Source organism: Nelumbo lutea, chromosome 3 (genome assembly GCF_056320005.1).
Source record: "Nelumbo lutea isolate HS-2025 chromosome 3, American lotus-T2T, whole genome shotgun sequence".
Classification (NCBI taxonomy): Eukaryota; Viridiplantae; Streptophyta; class Magnoliopsida; order Proteales; family Nelumbonaceae; genus Nelumbo; species Nelumbo lutea.
Window position 1 is genome coordinate 325,898 of NC_142686.1, and position 20,466 is coordinate 346,363.

The 20,466-nt window shown below is 40.6% G+C and overlaps 2 protein-coding genes across 4 annotated transcripts in view; one reads left to right on the top strand and one right to left on the bottom strand.

Moving 5' to 3' along the window:
• Positions 1–20,466, top strand: part of U2A' (U2 small nuclear ribonucleoprotein A) — a 36,464-nt gene that overhangs the window by 13,091 nt on the left and 2,907 nt on the right. Inside the window, exons 5-7 of the mRNA XM_088977529.1 lie at positions 8,989–9,162; positions 10,796–10,846; positions 10,985–11,161. Of these exons, the coding sequence (XP_088833655.1) occupies positions 8,989–9,162; positions 10,796–10,846; positions 10,985–11,161 (402 nt within the window). The remainder of the gene's footprint in view (positions 1–8,988; positions 9,163–10,795; positions 10,847–10,984; positions 11,162–20,466) is intronic.
• LOC148862237 (equilibrative nucleotide transporter 1-like) overlaps positions 1–20,466 on the bottom strand; it is a 25,454-nt gene continuing 4,988 nt past the window's right edge. The window contains exon 2 of one of the 3 annotated variants that reach the window (XR_016109787.1): positions 1–606. Coding sequence is in view for 2 of the 3 variants with exons in the window: in XM_088977530.1 (XP_088833656.1) it covers positions 11,357–11,472 (116 nt within the window). In the remaining variant the exon portion in view is untranslated. Of the gene's footprint in view, positions 607–9,441; positions 10,076–11,144; positions 11,473–20,466 lie in introns of those variants that run through there. The other 2 variants (XM_088977531.1, XM_088977530.1) reach the window with 2 other exon arrangements.

The window sequence follows — 20,466 nt, forward strand, 5'->3', positions numbered from 1 at the left end:
TTTTTTTTGATAAATGAGTAAGATTTTATTAAACCAGCAAATAATAGTTACATGCAACCCATGGAAAGGCACGAGATGCGACCTTGCCTTTAAGGCTAGTTACAGAATTACAAGTACAAAAGAAATTACACAGAAGCTCAAAATAAAGTATCCCAGAGAACCCCTTGTTTTGCAAGTTAATCAGCTATTGAGTTTGCTGATCTCCCTGCCCACTAAACTCTGATTGTCATATTCCTTGTTAACCATTTAACCTTTTTGAGGAGATCTCTAAAACGCCAAATCATAGTATTCGGATCCTTTAGCCAACCCACTTTCACCTGAGAATCCTCTTCAATAATCATATGCTCTATGCCTACCTCATTTGCAAGCTGAATTCCTTGTACAACAGCAAGTAATTCGGCCCTTAAAGAGTCTTCCACATCTGCAAGACCTGAGTACAAAGATATAATGCCTGAAGGTCCTGGATTTCCTCGGCTACTTCCATCAAAGTTCAGCTTGATAAACTCCTCCCCTGGTGGCATCCATTCAACCCTATGTCTGTCCTTCCTGGCATCCATTCAACTCCTCCCCAAAGAGAGATATCTTATATATGTTTTCTATACAAGGCTGAGAAAGGACCATTATGTCTCTCTCTTACAAGAAAGAATAAAAGAATATATGTGTACATATGTTATAGCATAAAAAGGTGCTCCTAAAATCCGAGAAAGGAAAGAATATATAAGATTGAAATCTTCAACCTCTACAGCTATAAGTATTTTGTCTGATTTATTGCTCATTTTTCCAGATATACATGGATTTACTTGATGTGTTCCCAAGATGAAGCTTCAAAAATTGTGAAGCAATTTCATGAATTTGTTTTTACCCAATTTGAAACTTATGTCAAAATATTATACTTTGATAATGTAAAGTAGTATTTTGAGAAGAGTCTTACATCTTACCTTAAAAAAATTTTGGGGTTATTTATCAAAATTCTTGTACCTGCATTCCACAATATAATGGAGTGGCAAGGATAAATTGTCACATTGTTGAAGTTGCCAGAAGTAAATAAGAAAAAAATAAGGCTTCTAATGGACCCCCCTCAAGTTGGAGCCTAAATGTCATAAAGCTTCAACTTGCTGTAAATGTAATCCATCTGAGCATGGCTTAAGCCTTTGGTGAAGTGATTGGCTGGCTGATCTTCTGATCTGACCTTGCATATGGTGTTACAATTTCGCTACTTATGACCTTCTCCTTTACAAAGTGGCAATCTACTTCTACATCTTTAAATTTTTTCATGAAACATTGGATTAGAAAAAATGTGGATTGCAACTTCAGTGTTACAAAATAGTTTGATAGGAGTGGAAACTTTTATTCCAATTTCCTGAATAGCTGTTTTAACCAAAGCAACTCACAAGTTGCATGTGCCATGGTCCTATATTCAGCTCCAATACTACTAGCAACCACATAATGCTTTTTGCTCTTCTAAGTAACTAAATTTTCTTTAGGAAAGGTGTAATAGCCAATTGTGGACTTTCTGTTAGTGATAGATCTGGCTCTTAGTCTACATCTGTAATTCCTTCAAAGAACAGTTCTCCCTTTTATACATCAACGCTTGACCTGGAGCACCCTTCAAATAGCAACTTGAAGAGGAATATTCATAGATAGACCTGTTCATGAGCCGGGCCGGCTTTGCCTCTACATTAACAGAATATGTTCAGGCTTGAGCTCGAGCCCGGCCTGACAATCGGGCCTAGGTCTTGAGCCTGAGCCCGACCCACATAAAACCCGAAGCCCGGGCCCAAACCCAAGCCCATTTAGAAATTTGGAAAAGAAGATTTTTCCTTTTTAATTCAATTAAAAGCTGTTTTATTTATACTTAAAGACCTCAGAACGTAAAAACTGATGAAAAATCTCATTATTACTTGAAAAAAGAGAAGAAGGTAAAGAAAAATATATTATATATGTTTTTTATTATATAAAATATATTTTTATTAATATAATACATTATCAAGTCAGGCTCGGGCGGACTTTTTTGAGAAAGCCCGAGCCCGACCTTAAAAAGTTGAGCCCGATATTTAGGCCTGAGCCCGAGCCCGAGCCCGTGGGCCTGAAATCTTGTCCAAGCCTGACTTAAATCGGGCTACCTGGCCCATGAACAGGTCTATTCATAGATAATACATGTTTTCTTGGATGATTTTTTCTAGTTAATGATATGTGTGTGTGGATATTGTGTGAGATAAGATAAATGTCTCCTATTTATGTTGTTGATGTCAGCTAGCATTTTGAGAAATCTTTACTAATTTTCTTTGCTTGCAGCTAGTGTTTTATAGTGTTTCTAGGCAATATGTATTACTGTTTGGTGATTATATGTGTTGGTGAGATTTAGTTTTAGGTGGAGGCTGCTAAAGTAACATAGCAGAATTCTCCCTTTCGTTATGGCATCATGGGGTAGTGAAATTAAGTCAAGCATGGTTAATAACCGGACTTCATGGCCGTCCAGATGACCTCGGTGAAGCTTAATGGTGCTAATTACATACCTTGGGCAAAATCTGTTGAAGCAAATCTAATTGCTAGGGGTAAATTGAAGTATATTAAGGATTATAAACCGGACTCAAGAATTGCTGGACACATTGATTGGGTAGAAGAACATGTATAAATTATGACTTCAATGGAATAGCATGGAACCCTAAAATAGTGTGAATTTTGTGTTCTTTGACAAGAAATATGGGATTGTGCTAAACAATTCTGCTCTGGACAAGATAATGTGACAAGGATTTATCAGCTTTATCAAGATTGTTTTCTGCTACAACAAAGTGACATTATCGTTGAAGAGTACTATGCTAGCATCCATAAGAGTCTTGCATAATGATTTGAATTCCTATCAGCTGTTGTCAAATGACTTGAAGGTACAGTAGCAACATAGGGATCAGCTGGATGTTGCCTTGTTTCTTTCTGGGCTAAGGTCTAAATATAAATCTGTTTATGGACAAATTCCAAGTAGTTGTTAGATTCGTACCCTATTGGAAGTCTTCTTTAGAGTTAGGAGAGTCTCAAATCCACAGGCTTGTAGTTCTCCCATATTTGAGATGTTTGCTCTAGCTGCAACCAGGGGTGGTGGAGGTTTATGAGGTAGAGGTGGTATGGAATGAGAGGTGGCTGTGGAGGTGTTTGAGATGGAAGTGCTGCTAGAGGCTGAGGTGTTGGAGGATGTGGTATAGTTGTGTGAATGTGGTCATCGTGGGCATGAAGGATACATTGTCATTAGTATGCAATACAATAAAAAAAGAAATCAACATGATAGACTAAACACATTTAAGTTGATCATTATTTCATTAGAAAGTGGCTACTGAATGTCTACTATTAGTGTGCCTAAGGTTTTCCTTATGCTTCATTGATCCTGGCTGATTGCCTTGATGTATGATGTCTTGGAGGAAATCTCTTCCCCTTTATAATAGAATTTTCACCACTTCTTTAAAAAAAAACAGAATTGCCAACCATTTGTAAATACCCTTTTTGTCAAACTTGCTAAGCATGGCTTTTCATCATGCCCAACTTGCTAAGACTAAGCAAAAGTTTAGGTTAAATACCCTTTTGTCAAAACATTAGCTAAATGATTCTGGTTGTGTTTGGGAGCGTTATTTTTGGCCTAAAGGGGCTTCTAAAATGCCACTTTTTAAAATGGGCATTTTAAACAAGTGCTTTATAGTGTTTGCTTGGTCACCAGCTTTTTAGTTCAAAATAGGTTCTTGTTAACATAAAAAATCTAAATGGAGTTTTTTTTTTCTTTTTTGCTTTTTTAAATGGACATTTTGAGGTAGAAAGCCCTTTTTGAGCTTTTTCACCAAACAACTATTTGACTGGTTTTTGGCTTCTCCAACCCAAAAGCACAAAAAACCCATTTAGATTTTACTAATTAGGGTATATATGTAACTTGCATTTCATTAATTATGTAATTCAATACAAATTAGGGGTATATATGTAACTTCATCTTCTTTCTCTCTTTTATCTTTAATTACTTTGTTTTAAAAATTGAAACAACCCTAACTAGTCTTGATTGACCCTATGTAATTGTTTTATACTATGTTTTGGGACAAAGTCTTAGTTGAGTTGACTATACTTGTGTCAATCTTTTTGCAAAGCTCTTCGAATTTTTTCTTTTTTTTGATCAATAACAACTTCAGCAATTTTATTAAAATATCACAAGAATAGTTACAGCAAGGAAGACAAACACTCTTATCTGCCAAAAACAACTTAAGTCCTCAAAGAAAGAAAAGGAAAAAAAGAAGCTATTTAGTTACAACTTAGCCCAAAACACTACATCCCTTTCTATCCCATGTTTATTTAGCCCATCAGCTATAAAGTTAGCTGTTCTTTTAATCCAACTCATCCTGATTTCCATTTCCCGTACCAGCCACTTGAACTTTCTTCTCTCATTGCTGTACTTCCATAATCCACAGTTGTCTTTCCTCAGCCACCCTATCACCACTTCCGAGTCCCCTTCAATTATGAGTTTTCTGACGTCCATCTCCTTAGCTTTCTGAACTCTTTCCATAACTGCCAAGATCTCAGCTCTAAGAGAATCCCCCACTCCAATTGGACATGAGAACATGGCTGAAATGACCTGGTTCTCATCCTTAAAAACACCCCCAATCCCTGATTGTCCAGGATTCCCCCTACAACTCCCATCAAAGTTCAATTTTAGGAATCCAGCAGGTGGGGGTGTCCAAGACACCTTCACAACTGATTTGGACTCCATACAGCTTGCAATCTCACCCCACTTCTTCAACATGTCATCCACTGTGTAGTCTGTGAATAGCTCTAGAGATTTCAGCCACTGGATTAGGAAGCCCTTTACAAGACGAAATGTGACATGAGCTGGATACTTAATTCTACATCGTTGTTCCTATTTGCAATTGTGAATTTATTTACTCGGGATAGAGTTTATAATTCAGTTGCTCCTTTCATGAGCACCTTTATACCTAATACATCCAGCATTTACTTCCATCATCTCGCTAAAACGTGAGAAGGATATTCTTTATACTTGTCAATGACGAAATGAATATACATGAATCGTTTTTTGCACTAAAGTGTTTGACTGTTTGTATGTCTCCTTTTTAAAAGCTCGAACCTTTATATATCTGAGGCGGCTTTATCATTTTTGTTTCTCTTAAATTGGTGATTTTTGAATAATCACAATTTCTGATCCATCATGTGAAATTAGTTGTTCAAGCAGCGGATGGCCTTTCCTTGTAATTGTCCAAAGCATGGCTAAGGATTTTTAGAGAATGTTAGGGGAACCTTATTCATAGTTAGGAATGTGGCATACTTGTCTGGCAAATTGATCTTTTGATTGACCGCTTCATCTAAGAACGTCTTCAGTGAGATTATATCTGAAGTTAAAAGGGGCTGTTGTTAAATTAAAGGAAAGAGGTAGATGAGAATTTTCTTTCTTTGAGGTGCTCATGTTATATATTTATTTGTTTGTTTGGTATTTCACGTTTGTTCTAGTTTGTGTTGTTTTTTTTTAGTTTTTACTGTCTTGTCTCTCCACTGATGTTACACCTTTTCATTGTAGTGGTTCACTTTCCCCCCGTTTTCAGGTGAAATTGCTAGGTTATCTAAAATAAGTAACTTTTAACTTTCTTAAATGAAAATAAACCTTAATAAAAGATATCGACACTTTACTACATTTAGATTGTACAAAGTTACTTAAATTGATGATAAACTGGTAATTAGGATCTTTAGCAAAGAATGCTGTCTGCAAAGTACTTAGTGCCATGAACCATGTTGCTTTACCCCGCCTCTTCTTTGCCCAACAAATTTGAATCCACTCCTTCAAGAACTTTCCCCTGAATATCTGCATCAAAATTCTCTTTAATTCAATCTAATGTGAAAATTTCTATTGACATCAAATCTGACTTCTCACTTGATGTTTCTACCATCTGATTATTGCTAGGTAATTTGGATCGATGATTGCCACCTATGCACCTATGCCTCCTTTTTATCTTTTATATCTTCCTATTACTTTTATGGGATCTGATTCCCCATAGGCCAATTCTCATTTGGGAGAAATTTCTTGAAACTTGAATTATTTGGCTGTTCTTCAAACTCTTAGGCCTCTAATCCATCCACAATGCTGATCTTTTTTCTCCTTCTCAACTGGTTCTCCATTTGGTGATATCATCTTTTCATTCAAATTCATCAATGAAATCCTCTAAATGGGCTTCCTAATCCAGTCCAGCCCTTTACAAGATAGTTAGTAAGGTCTTGTCCTTAAGAATCTGACAAGTACTCCCCTCCTTAGTTTTTTGTGAATCAAGGAGTTTTTGTTCAAGATGGACAAATTATTGATCTAATACTAATTGCCAATGAGTGTGTAGGAGAAATGAAGAGATCAAGGAAAAATGGTGGTCTATAAGTTGGATTTGGATAATGCCTATGACTTGGTTGATTGGAAGTTTCTGATTGGGGTTGTTAAGACAATATGGGTTTGGAGAGAGATGGTGAAAATGGATTTGGGGGTGTTTAAGGACTTGTCGCTACTTGGTAATAGTTAGCGACACATTGGTGGATTTCTTCCCTACTAGGCATGGAATTAGACAAGGAGACCCCCTCTCTCATTTTCTATTTACGGTAGTCACAGATGTTTTAAGTAGAGTCATCCTAAAATTACTCATTTGCAATTTGCAGATGATAACATTTGGTTTTGTGAGGGTGATGAGTTAGTTGGGATAAATATGGAAGAGGGGGAGATTGCAGAGTGTGTTGGCATCTTAGGGTGTAATGTTGCTCAATGGTTGTTGACTTAATTACCTCTAGGAGCTAACACAAAAGAGGCATTTTCTAGAACCCAATAATGGAAAGATTCTATAAGAGACTGGCTAGTTGGAAGAAAGGGTACATTTTTCTGGGTGAAAGAATAACTTTGATTAGTTTGACCCTTTCCAAGTTACAAGGAATATGTTGGTCTCTTTACAGTGGGTGGGGAGATCAGCAAATACTTTGTCCAATGTGGTAACCAAGCAAGGGGTAATTAGGGAAGAATTGTTTTGGGCTTAGTTGTGATTCCTGTATTTTTTTCCTAGTTTAATTGTATGACTCTAGGAGGGTCCGTAGCTCGCACCTCTCCCTGGGATGTATGAAATCACAACTCTAAATCAATTTTTGAATTAATAAAATTTTACTATTACTCTTAATAAAAAGATCCCGGTAGGTGTGGGCAAAAGGTTAGAGAAGTTAACGAGGGACTTTTTATGGGAACCAAGGGAAGGGTAGCAGGATGATAGGATTAACTAGGACGCGGTGAGTAGAGAAAAGATGCATGAGCTCTGGGAATAGGTAATATTACAAAGGAGGAATACAACTCTTCTGGGGAAATGGCCTTGGTGAGTGCCCCAAGACAGGGATAAATTATGGACGAAGGTGATATTGAGCATTCGTGGGCTTTTGGACAATGAATGGGATGGCAAAACTTTGGCTAGGGTGAATTGGGCTTCTCCTTGGAAAACCATCAATGCCGTGTTGCCACTCTTTACTCCTTTTATGTACAATTGTTATAGTGGTAACTAGTTCATGGGCTGGGCTCGGGCTTTGCTTTTGTCAAAATGTGCTTCTTGTTCTAGTTAAGGGGGTATGGTGTAAGCCCAACCCTATCAGTGCTTTTTGTTGGGAAGTTGCTCATGAAAAAATTAATACTTGTGACTTCATCCAAAGAAAATGACCATATTGGTGCTCATTGCCTCAATGGTGTACCTTGTGCAAGGTTAGTGGTGAGAGTTTCTACCACTTGCTTATCCTTTGTTCGTTCACTACTTTTATTTGGGAATGGTCTCTTTCCTTGTCTGGGTGTAGGTGGATACCTCCGGCAGATGTTCAAAGTTTAATTGTCCCCTCTTTCTTCATATGGCCAAAGAAAATGGGAAGAATTATGTGGGGATGCTCAAGAGTGGCATTTTGATGGATAACTTGGGAAGAAAGGTACTCTAGAATCTTCGTAGAGAAGGAGAGAAGCAAGGAATATGTCATTGGAACTAATTATAATCAGAGTGGTACATTAGCTGAAGTCCTTGGACACTTTTTTTCCCATTGTATCAATGGACGTCCTCTTTAGAGGAGGAAGTGGCTGAATTATGTTCAACTAAGTCCATTTCCAATTACTACTGGTCCCTTCCGGAACGAGGGTTCATTAAACTTAATTTTGATGGCAGCAGCATGGGTACTCCAGGGTTTTTTTTGGTATTGGTGGTGGGGTTTTCAGAGATGATGAAGGCTAGATTCTACCTCTTTTCTCAGGACCAGCCAGGGACGGTTGGATATACAGTAATGAAAAGAAGAAAGTCAGGTGGTTGACAAGAGATATGGAAATTTCATTCAATTGGGCTAAATACTGTGCTATCTCGTTAGCTGATGTTTTAGGCAAACACAGGGTGGGGGGAGAATCTATGTTCTGGGTACTGTTTTTAATGAGGGAACAGTTGGGGGAGAAATAAGAGATTTTTTCTCACATTGACTGACATTTACTTCTGTAATTCCTTTGTTGTACACTTATTTCTATTCTTTAATGAAATGAATTTATGCTGTTATCGATAAAAAAAGTTCCCCTCAAATGTCATCTTAGTTTTGATATGCAGATGTGTTTGATGGAGGTACTGTTTGTATTCCATTTTGAGGTGTCCATGGAGCATAGGCCTTACACTTGCATCAGTTATATACTCTATAGTAATGTGTATTTTTTTTTTAAAGTTTAAAGCATTGTGGGTGTAATGTCTTACTTCCAGATACATAATGTATTTATTTTATTGGAAAGTAATAAGTTCTACTCCCTATTTGTTTTGAGTCCACCCAAAATTCTATAACATGCGTATATGAGTCGGGGCTTTCTCTAATGATTCATACCTTTTGATCTTTAGAATCTTTCTGTTTCTAGCCTATAAATTTTATGTAATCCTTTTCTTCTCTTCTGTTTTTTTCACTCCATGGCTTGATTTTCGTCATCATGTTTGAGAATAGGAGAGAATTGAAGCAGAAAATCTGTTTGCATCAAAAGAAGCTGAAGAGGAGGCTAAGAAAGTATCTGCAAAGACGTTCACTCCAGGTGAGATGCCAGATGTTCAAGATATTCTGAAGGAAGAACAAACCCCTAAAGCAGTTGCTCCCACACCAGAGCAGATTATAGCTATTAAGGTGAGATGTTTGTGACACATTACTTTTTGTTATTGGGTTTGTGCTTTATGACATGGAATCTCACACTCTCTCTCCATGTGTTTGTGTGTGCATTGACTCTTATCTATGTTGTTAACCAATGTTGGTCCCTACTGTCTGGGGGCCTTGTGAGGGATGTACTGGATATGGACATAATTTTTGGCAATTTTTTGCACAAATTTGCTGCTCTCAGACTCAAACTCGTGTTCTCCTGCTGGCCACTTGGTAGTCTAGGATTTTACTATTGCACCAAGCAATGACTTTTTTTGATAAATGAATAATGCTTTTATTAATAAGAAAGGAAGTGTATGTTCACCCTAAGAGCAAGCACGAGATGCTACCTCCCCTTAGAATCTCCCTAAGTTTCAGATTTTCTACTCCTAGTTGGTTTGCGGCCTATAATCCTTGCACCGCAGCCAGTATCTCAGCCCTTGTTGAATCGCCAACTCCCACTGGTACTGGGAATAGGGATAGGATGTTTCTATCCTTACCTCTTAAGATCCCTCTTATACCCAAAGGCCCTCGATTGCCTAGACTGCTGCCATCAAAGTTCAGCTTTACCACACCCTTTGTAGGAGGTCTCCACTCTATCTGTAGTCTATTCTTTTTTGGGGGGTGGGGAGGCCACCTCTGCCCAACTTTTCCAGAGATCATCAAAAGAATAACCTCTGAACAGATCTGAAGTTTTTAGCCAATGAATTGTTCTTGTCAAAATGCACTTCTTTACTTCATTGATGCTTCTTTCATTTTCTTGGACTATTCTAAAATTCCTTTCCTCCCAGATAGTCCACAAAATGGCTGTCTGATGCACTTCCACATTAGTTTCCCTCTCTTAGTTGGCTGCCCAAAAGTAGACAGATCAAAAAGCAAGTTTACTTCAAAGGGAAAGATCCACCTGCACCCAAAAAACATAAAGACCCAATTCTAAATATTAGCAGCAAAAACACAAGATAAGAGCAAGTGATGGTGATCCTCATTATGCACTTCACACAAAATACAGCAGTTTGGGGATATACAAAGAAAATGTCTCTAACTTTGAGGGTTATCCATAGTATTGATTTTACTCTAAAAGGCTTCCCAACAGAAAACTACTTTAGGGGGAATGGGCCTTGACCAGATTTCTTTGACAACGAACTCCGAAGAGAGAGGGGCAGAACAGAGGGAGTTGAGATAAGAAGCGCAAGTAAAGGAACCATTAGGAGTTAGTCCAAATTCTTCTATCGGGTTTTGAGTGGTCCGAACAAACAGAGTCCAAAAGAAGCAAAATCTCAGAGACACAAGCAGATTCCTCATCCCTTAAACCTCTAGGACACACAAAATTCCAATTCAAAGGCAGGGGGAGAACTGAGGGAGAAAGAAATCTTGAAGCAGGCTCCTTTTTAAAGGGGGAGATAGAGTACAGGGAGGGGAATGATCCCTATTTGTATCCTGTACATGACAAAGAATGTTTGAAGAGGTTTTTTTTTTTTTTAATTTCCTTTTCTTTGTCTATTATTGTATGGTGACTTGATCTTGGGGTATAGATTTCTGTTATTACTTATTTTATCGGTAAATGTGAAGAATATGGGTTTCAAATTTCATTATTAATATCTCTTCATCTTTGTCATATATGCAGGCTGCAATTGTAAATTCCCAAACTCTTGAAGAGGTTGCAAGGCTTGAACAGGTTTTTATTTTTATTTTCCTTTTTCGGAAGATAGTTTACTGTCCATTTTCTCTTTATCTTTGTCCCTGCCTTTTTGCCTTTTTGTCCTTTTTCTGGTTTTACACTTGTGTATTCATCTTTCGTTTAATTTCATGGCAGGCTTTGAAGTCGGGTCAGCTCCCAGCAGATCTGAAGATTCCAGAGGATGACACTGCTACAAGTATTGTCCATCCCAAAGACGACAAAATGGAAATGCACAACCAGAAAGAAGATAATTCACAATCACAACATTCCGTGGACCAACAAAATGATAATGGCTCTGTACCAATTGAAGAGGTATTTTGTTAATTCTATTACATGCTGGTGAATCTGTTTGGGCAAAAACAAGTAGCTCTCCTGAATCAATGGCTTAGGTATATGTTAAGATTGCAGGTGTGACATATGGGTATTTTGTGTCACTTCATTTTAAGTTTGCTTAAGCAATGTTTTATTTACTGTCCCACACTTATTAGGGGAATAATTGTCATGATACTATGAAATTAGAATACTACAAATATCAGCTGACTGGTAAGAGACACCTAACCTCTCATCATTTGTTTCTTTCCTCTTTCTTCTTCTTTCCACTGTCGCTTCTTTCTTTCTGCCTACTGTATAGAGCAAATAAACATTAGTGCATGGTATCCGAGCTAATTTGAAGCATGCAGTCTCTCTAGAATACCAGTATAAAGAGGTTCTTGTCTATCTTTTCTCTCCTGAAGCTGAACCCTAGAGGCATGCAATCTCCTTAGGATTCTTCTCTGTTATGTTTTATAGTGGTAGCAATCATCTTGGTTGACTGCACGGTGCTGTGCATGTTATTGCAGCCCTCCATACGACAGTTCAAAGAGGGATTAGGTGCTGTTGGTTGTGAAGACTGGTAGCAGTGCATGAATGCCAAGGTTGTTACATGATTTTAGTGTATTTTGTTGTTGGGTAAGAGTAGTGATGATGTTTGGTGGCTGCTGTAGGAGTACCGAAATCCAACTTGTGGTGGCTGAATGCTGTGACGTATAGTAGCGGCTATGTTGGTGGTTGAATAGGTGACTGGTATTGTGTTTATGATGAATGACTGCAAAAGAATGCACAGATTATGAGCTGGTTATAAAACAATATGGAACCATGTTAGGAGGTTGTATTCTGGCTAGTACAATATTACGGGCGTTTACCAACTAGTCTAGGAGTTTCCTATTATAGCAGTGTGATAAAAGTTTAAAGAAGCACCATACAAGTCTCAAGAGCAATCATAATGAGTTGGATGTCTATCAGCCATTCACCCTTGATAATAGCAACATAGGGAGAGCTTTGATGTGGCTTGATTTCTTTCTGGATTAAAACCAGACTGTGAGCAAGTCCAGGCTACATTTAATGTAGTAGCAGAGATGTTTGCTGGACTTTGAAGAGTCTCTGTTATCTGGTAAGACTATTACTATCCCTGGGAGATCTGCATTATTGGTTTCCACTTTCCAGAGATGGTTGAATGGCAATATGGGTGCTGGTTGTGAGACAAGAGGTGGTAAAATAGGTGTTAATTTGGATATTATTGGAATATGTGGATGTGGTCATGAGTCAGGGGGAGGTCATGGTAGAGGACCCTTGGAAATGTACTTATTTTAAGTGGCATTCCTTGGGCACATAGACCATGAGGGGTGATTTGGCTCAAGCTGGGTCAACCCTCTTGTTGATTATCTTCTCCACGGGACCCTACCAACAAAGCATAATGCAGCTCGGAGGGTAAAGCGTCAGTCAGCTTGGTACGTCCTCATTGACGGGCAACTGTATAGGAGATCCTTTATGCTCCCCTACTTGCGTTGCTTACGACCTTTAGAAGCAGACCGAGTGCTATACGAGATCCACGAAGGTCTCTGTGGAGGACACCTGGGGGGCAGGGCGCCTGCCCAAAAAACTCTAAGGCAAGAATATTATTGGTCTACAATGAAAGCGGATGCACTTGAGCTCGTCCGAAAGTGTGACAACTGGCAGAGGCATGCCAACATCCTTCACCAGCCTATCGCCGACCTGAAGTATTTGACCAGCCCGTGGCCTTTTGCCTAGTGGGGGATAGACATCCTCGGTCCATTCCCACCTGCAATCGGGTAGAGAAGATTTCTGGTCGTGGCAGTTGATTACTTTACAAAGTGGGTGGAGGCCGAGCCCTTGGTGACTATCACAGCCTGAAACAGTTCGAAGACATCAAGTTCTAGAACTTGTGCACCGAGACGGGGATACAACAAAATTTCACGTCGATGGCTTATTCCCAAGCGAACGGATAGGCCGAGGTGACCAACAGGGTGATTCTCTGGGGATTGAAAGCTTGCCTAGCGCGAACTAAGGGTTTGTGGGTTGACAAGCTGCCCAATGTCCTATGGGCCTACATGACCACTATCAAGATTGCAACATACGAGACATCATTCAACTTGACCTATGGTAAGAAGGCCATCATCCTCGTCGAGATTGATGTACTGACCCTGCGGCTAGAGGTGTACAATGAGGAGGGCAATGATGACGAGCTGTGCATGAACCTCGACCTGATCAAAGTGGTACGCGACTTGACCTACCAACAGTTGGTAGCTCGGTACTACAATGCTTGAGTCAAGAGATGCCAATTTCGAGTTGGTGACCTTGTGCTTTGGAAGGTGGTGTTACCTAAGCCCGGTGTAGGTAAGCTCGGACTGAACTGGGAGGGTCCGTGCAGGGTAAGACGTGTATTCGGTGAAGGGACGTAAGAACTCAAGACGTTGGAAGGGAGATAGGTGCCCCGTGCCTGGAACGTCGACAACTTAAGAAGACATTACCTCTGCGTTTGGGAGCAAAGCATCTACCGTAATTTTTTAAGTCCAGATGACCACCCACTTAGGCGAATTGGTTAGGCCGCACGTCGGCTAAATGATATGGTGGAGAGTGGACCAGGAGTAGTTCCCAAAGCCTAAGGGCCACGGTGCTGAGCCAATAGTGACCTCAGCGCTAAACACAAATAAGACTCATTTGCTTTCTAAGCATATGGGCAGCACAAACATACTCAACTTACGCCTCATCAGTGCATGGGCAGGTCGGACACATACCCTACAATGTTTGCTCACCTTAGCTTACGTTGACTTTGGGTTATTCCTTATTGTGCCTAGTTCATCATCTTGGCATCTTGGGGTAACCTATACTTAGAGAAAAAATTTTATAGTTCAAATTGGTGTGTGCGAAGTGACAAAAAGTGTATTTCATTCCAATGATGGTTCTTACATTCATTAAAAAAATAAGAGAGAGAAAGTCTACTGAACCAAGCCCAGAGGCTCGACATACATTGTATATACAAGGAGGTCCAAAGAAAAGAAGCAGAAGGTTAGTCTTCATGGGGCTCCTCGCCCCACCTTCAACATCTTCGAGGACCTTGGCCAACTCAATCTCCATGACATCTTTAGTAGCAGCAACATCATCGGTCTCCACGACCTCGTTGATTGCAACATTCGGGCTCTTCTCTGTTTCTCCCCCATTGAGACCATCATCACTCTCCTCCTTGGAGTCTGGATCTTGGTTGGCTTCTAAGACCATTTCAGTGCTGACTCTGATAGTGGTGAGGTCTCTGAGGTTGAGCTCGGGGAAATTGCATCTGGCTAGCTAGCGACAAACTTTGAAGCCTTTCCGAAAGGCATCTGAGCATTCCTCTTCCCTTAGTTGATTGTATGCCAGTAAAGCTTTGTAGGCAGCAATAGCAGTGACCTCGGCGTCTTTAATGACCTGGGTAAGAGCAGCCTCATGCTTAGCAACAGTAGCATTTAGGTCCTCAGCTTCCTTCATTAGCCGTTCGACCAGCCCATTCTTTGCCAACACCTCGGCCTCCAGCTTCTAGATAGCATCAACGACCTTTGTCAGTTGACTCTGGCACTCTGTTAGTGTCCCCTTGACGTGTTCGATCCTCACCTCGGTGGCCAGAGCTCTTTTCAAGTGCTGCTTGGATTGTTGTGCGAGAGAATGGATCAATGTTTTCACTTGCAAAAGGAAGTAAATTTTCTAAGTATGGAAGATGGAATGAACCAAAGCAAAGCACTGAGATCGAGGACATACCACCATGCAGTGATTCATAACCTTGCCCCTGAGTTGAGCAATAGGCAGCCCGACAAACTTAGAGACCTCCTCAGGGAAGATTGCATCCTTACTCTTCAAGAGGCTAGACCCGGGCATTCAAGATGCTTTGGACCATCCCGGGGCCTTCACTAGAAGAACCAACCTCGGGAGTAGTAGTCTGGGCTCCTGAGAATTTTCACCTCGGGTCGTCTTTCTCTTCTTCCTCTTCATGCTTGAGAAGAGGTTGGTTATCGGGACACCCATCATAATGCTTGTGGAAAGCGAGCACCGAGTCAGTCGAAGTGATAAGATAACATTAAAAAGTAAAGTGTGCACGTGCCAAGGTGGTCACCTACTCGAAGGACTTTGCCTGGCTGCGACAAGCTTGTCCTTGGCTAGATAATCTCCTAACCAGACCGAGATCTACTAAGGTCAACATCTTTTTCATCTTCCTACTTAAGCGATCTCTAGGGTCACTGATGGCAGTTTTCCATTGAGTCTGGAAGGGCCACCCCCTTTCAACAATCACAATAAAGTACCTAGTCTTCCAGGATGACACCTTGGAAGGGTATTTATGAAGCAGCTTGTATCCAGGTCGATAAGCAATGAAATAACTAAACTTGTCGACCCCTTTGGGGCCGACAGGGTTCTTCTTGATGGAGCAAAGCGAGGTGAAGGTGTCTATGTCTAAGGGGAGGTCGCGGTCATGGAACAAAGTGCCAACCACAGTACGAATTGAGTTCGGGTAAAGCTGATCTATGGTGACACTGAAGAAGTTTAGGACTTCGACAATAAAGGGATGAAGGGGAAATCGGATACTGGCGAACAATTGCTCTTCAAAGATAGCGATCTTGTCAACTTCGTGCACCCAGGGAAAATTCTCTAAAGGAAGGTTGTAACCATAGAAGTTGGGGAACTTATAGTGGGCAACCAGCGCCTCAATCCGCTCGGATGTTAGGATAGAGGGACCGAAGCAATCTGACCCCCGAGCACGACAAGAGGATGAAGCCTTTCTACCAGTAGCTTTTCGCTCCTGAACCGAGGTGTCAACGTCGGTTGGGATAGACTCTGAGCTGCGACTGATGTGGTAGTGACCATCTCGGCCAGACCAGACTCTAAGTCTTGGACCGAGGTGCCCACCTTGGCTTGATCGAACTCACTATTCATCTCAAACAGGCTACCTGTGCTACTATTAGACATACCGAATTGAAGGCAAGAAACAAACTCAAAGCAAGGCAAGGGAAGGCGAATGGGACCCTGAAGAAGAGAGGAGCAACCTTGGAAACAAGACAGAGACCATTGACTTGGAAGCTAGTGCGTGACCTCTGGAATGCGAATACCCTGAATAAGACAAGGCGAATGGGACCCTAAGGCGCCCTTATTTATAGCGACAATAATCGATCTTGGATGGCTTAGATCAATGCGATCTGATGGCTCTTGTAAAAACCGACTGCACGGTTGTAGAGGTCGAAATCGATTGAGTGGGTTTTTTGACGTTTGCGGAGTCTGTAACCCGCGTAACGTCCATGCGTTCCCGATACAGTTGAACCGGTTGGTCTAACCTTCGGACCGGACCTTGGCATGGGAGAAAGTCAAGCCAAATCCACCTCAACTTGTCATGAACTCTCTGCACCGGGTCAAGACTGCAATTGATGAGGGATGATTTGGCTCGACTTGCTAATAGGCCAACATGTGGACGTGACAACTGACTGGACATTGATGAGGCACTTCTTGCCACCTTAGCAGGACAAGTCACCTTGGGTACCTCACGCACCTCAGCCAAGACCAAGGACTGAGTAGCTCGTTATGACCTGACCTATCGAGGTGACACGTAGAGGACTTCTAGAAGCAAGCCAGCTGTCTTTGAGCTCTTCGGGTTTATGCCACACAACCGTAGGTCTTATCCTCATCCTGCCCGGATCGGACATACTCGATAAGCCTTATCGGCTATCACGAAGTCCACCTCCTGATGCAGAATGGACTCCTAAACAGCACAGGCTGAGGATCTCGGAGGTGTTTCGTGAGACCCATGGCAGCTGACCTATATAAGGGCATCTAGCCTAGTGACACAAGGTACGCGTGATTATTTGCTCACTAGCCTACTTGCTATCAAGCTTACAGCTCGCACGCATAAAGTACTGACTTAAGCATTTGAGCAACCACACCGGGTAAGCTACCTCGGGTCCTCTGGTTCCCGTTTTTCTTGTAGTTCGACTGGCCAGCTAAGCAATCGACGTCCGACCTGCCCTCCAGCTAGGAGCATCCAAATCGCGCACCATCAGTTTCTTCTTTCCAAAGATGGTTGAATGGCAATATGGGTGCTGGTTGTGAGACAAGAGGTGGTAAAATAGGTGTTAATTTGGATATTATTGGAATATGTGGATGTGGTCATGAGTCAGGGGGAAGTCATGGTAGAGGACCCTTGAAAATGTACTTATTTTAAGTGGCATGCCTTGGGCACATAGACAAGATAAATTTAAGGCATGCACCTTTCCTGAACTCAAGTGATGTCCCTTCTAAAAGGTGCATGTCTGGTATACCCAAGCATGCAGCTTCTATAAGTTTCAGTTTTTTTTGTTATCAAATATTATTATATGATGGTATATAAAATAAAGAGACGTATAAAGCAAAATAATGTAGTGGAGAAATTCTTGCAATTTTTCTTACAATCCGTTGTATTATGTTATATAAAGTTGCAACAAACAAAGGGCACATCACTTGGGCCACTTTCTTTCCCAACTGTTCAACTGTGTGACTTTTCAAAGAGTCATGTGACTTTAAAAATAAAAAAAAGTCACGTTACTTACTCAAGTCTAAGCCACTCACTTGGGCCAGTTTACCATTTGGCCCACTTGATAAGTCTTGGGCAATGGGCTTTTTCATAGGCCCATCTTTGGACACCTGTAAGCCCTCTTTACTAGAACTAGACACATTCTGGTTTAGGCCTACAACTGGCCCAGCTGCTTTGGACTTTCCCTGGACCAACTCCTCCCCTATTTTAAACCCTCTTTGGTTGGTGCCTGAAACCACCCGCGCATAGGTCCAGCTACCTGTCAGCTGGTTGCCTTCAACTACATGCTTAAGAAAGCCCTCCTGTTGCCTGTCTTTTGGTCTCCCCAGCTCTTTAGCTTCCATTTTGGTGCAAGGTCCATTTACGTTTGACTCCACCAATCCTCTAGTGCCACACAGAGCTTCTTCTTCAACCTTCTCATCTCCCTATCTGCGTGCCACTCTCTAGAGCCGAGCTTCAATTGCTGATGCTGGCCAAACTGAAACAACCTGCCCTTCCACCCTCAGCTCCACTTTCCGTGGTATCTCCTCTGGTTTTACACCACTTAGACTGATAGCTGCGGAGTGGAGATCTCCCCAGTAAGCACCAAGAAGGGTTGCACCACACAATTGTGCAATCGATTCAGCAATTTCTTGCCTCCACAGGTGAAAAGGCAGGCCCAACAGTCTCACTAGAATCCCATCTTCTACAAAGATGTCTCTTGAGTTTGATCCTGGACTCCAACTTGAGATTGTGAAATTTCCAATATTGGACTGGATGTTTAAGGCCCTGACTTCCACTCTATCTTCAAGCAAATCCAGCACTGCCTTAATTTCTCGAAGGGTGTTAAAATGAAGTTTTTCTTCAGCTTCAGCCTTACTATTAACAGATCTGCAACTGCCTTTCAATCCTTTACCCAGGAGCTGGCTACAAGTTTCTTTTCCCAATCTTCTTTCTTTAGATTCACTCCTATTTTTTGTCTCCCTGCACTATTCGCCACTACAAGAAACTTTTGCTTGTCCATCTTAACTTGACTTGTATAAGAGTTATCTGTTTCTTTGTTTTTTCCTCCTCTGTTGAACCTTCTTGTTTTCCTATCTTCCATTTCAGTATTTCTCTCAAAGCTCCACTTATCTCCTTCCATCCAAGACTCTGCCTTCCCTCTGGGAAGCAGACCATCTGATACTTTCCCTTACCAAAATACTCTGTTAGTGATATGAAAGACCCTTTAGAGTTTACCTTGCTTTCTATCACATCTTTTCTTCCATCTTCAGAGAGTTGGTAAAAGAGGTTTAGAAGTGGCAGATATGGTGTGTCCCTTATGGATCGAAAATGTGGAGTCATCTGGGCATTTGCTGGTCCACTGTGATTTTTCTCAATGGATCTAGACAAGATTGTTGGACTTATTTGGGGTAAAGCTTTTCTTCCCAGTGGATGTGAAGGAATTCATGGAGAGGCATGGTATCTAGGGGGTTTAAGTAAGGCTGGAAAGTTTGCATGGAGCTTCATTCCTGCAGCAGTATTTTAGGCTATATGGAGTGAGAGAAATAGTAGAATTTTTGAAGGCAAACAGTGCTCAAAGGAAGAAGTCTTGAACAAAAAGTATTGGGGATGGTTCATTCATGGTTGGCATTCTAGATCTATAAAACGGAATTATAAATTTTAAAACCATTGGAGATAGACTAATTTTAATTATACTTGTTTTAGGTGCGGAAATCATTAACATATTTAGTTCTTATGTACCTCAAGTGGGTTTTTTAGAAATCATTAAAAAAACAATTTTGAAAAACTTAGAAGGGTTAACCCAACAAATATTAAATGAGAAGATTTTTTTTTATAAAACTTATATGGATATGTAGGGAAAAGTAGGGGAAACCCGGGACAACCGGGGATCGGGGGTGTTTTTAGAGATGAAAATGGGGTCATCTCTGCTATGTTCTCAGGCCCAATTGGAGTGGGTGACTCCCTTAGAGCTGAGATATATGCAGTTATGGAAGGCGCCCGAAAAGCCAAGGAATTGAACATCAAGAAACTTATAATTGAAGGGGATTCAGAGGTGGTGATAGGGTGGCTGACTAAAGATCAATATGATTTATGGAAGTATAATAATGAGAAGAGGAAATTCAAATGGCTGGTGCGGGAGATGGAAGTTAAGACATGTTGGATTAGAACAGCTAATTTCCTAGCTGACGGTTTAGCAAAACAAGGGGCAGAAAGGGATTCTTTGTTTTGGGCTAAGCTGTAACGTTAGTGTATTTGTTTCTTTGTTTTTTCTTTTTTCATTTCTTGAAGTTCCTTGTGACTCTTGGAAGATAAGTGTGTTTGTCTTCCACTTGTAATTTTTCTACTGATGAATTAATGAAAGTGTTATTGATAAAAAAATATATATGTGTAGGAAAAAGTATTGGATATGATGTGGTACATGGAGGATTTGGGTTTGAGAAGGGGAATGGAACATGATATACAATCTTTAATTTGCATTAGTTTATGATATGACAAATTTGAACACATTTTTCAAAAAGAAAGATGAACACTGCTAACTTTTAAAAGTGAATAAAACATAAGTCGAATCATGGTTGTCAAGGTGATGCCTAGGCACCTGCCTATGAGACAAGGCACTTTTAAATGGTTGCCTTGCTTGATGGCCTACCTATTTTGTACATGCCACTATGAAAACCTTTTATATTCTTTGTTTTTTGATATTATAATGAAAATTTTATTATTTTCTTATTTGTTAGGGTTCAGTCAACACACATGTTGGTATATGCTGTCTTAAACC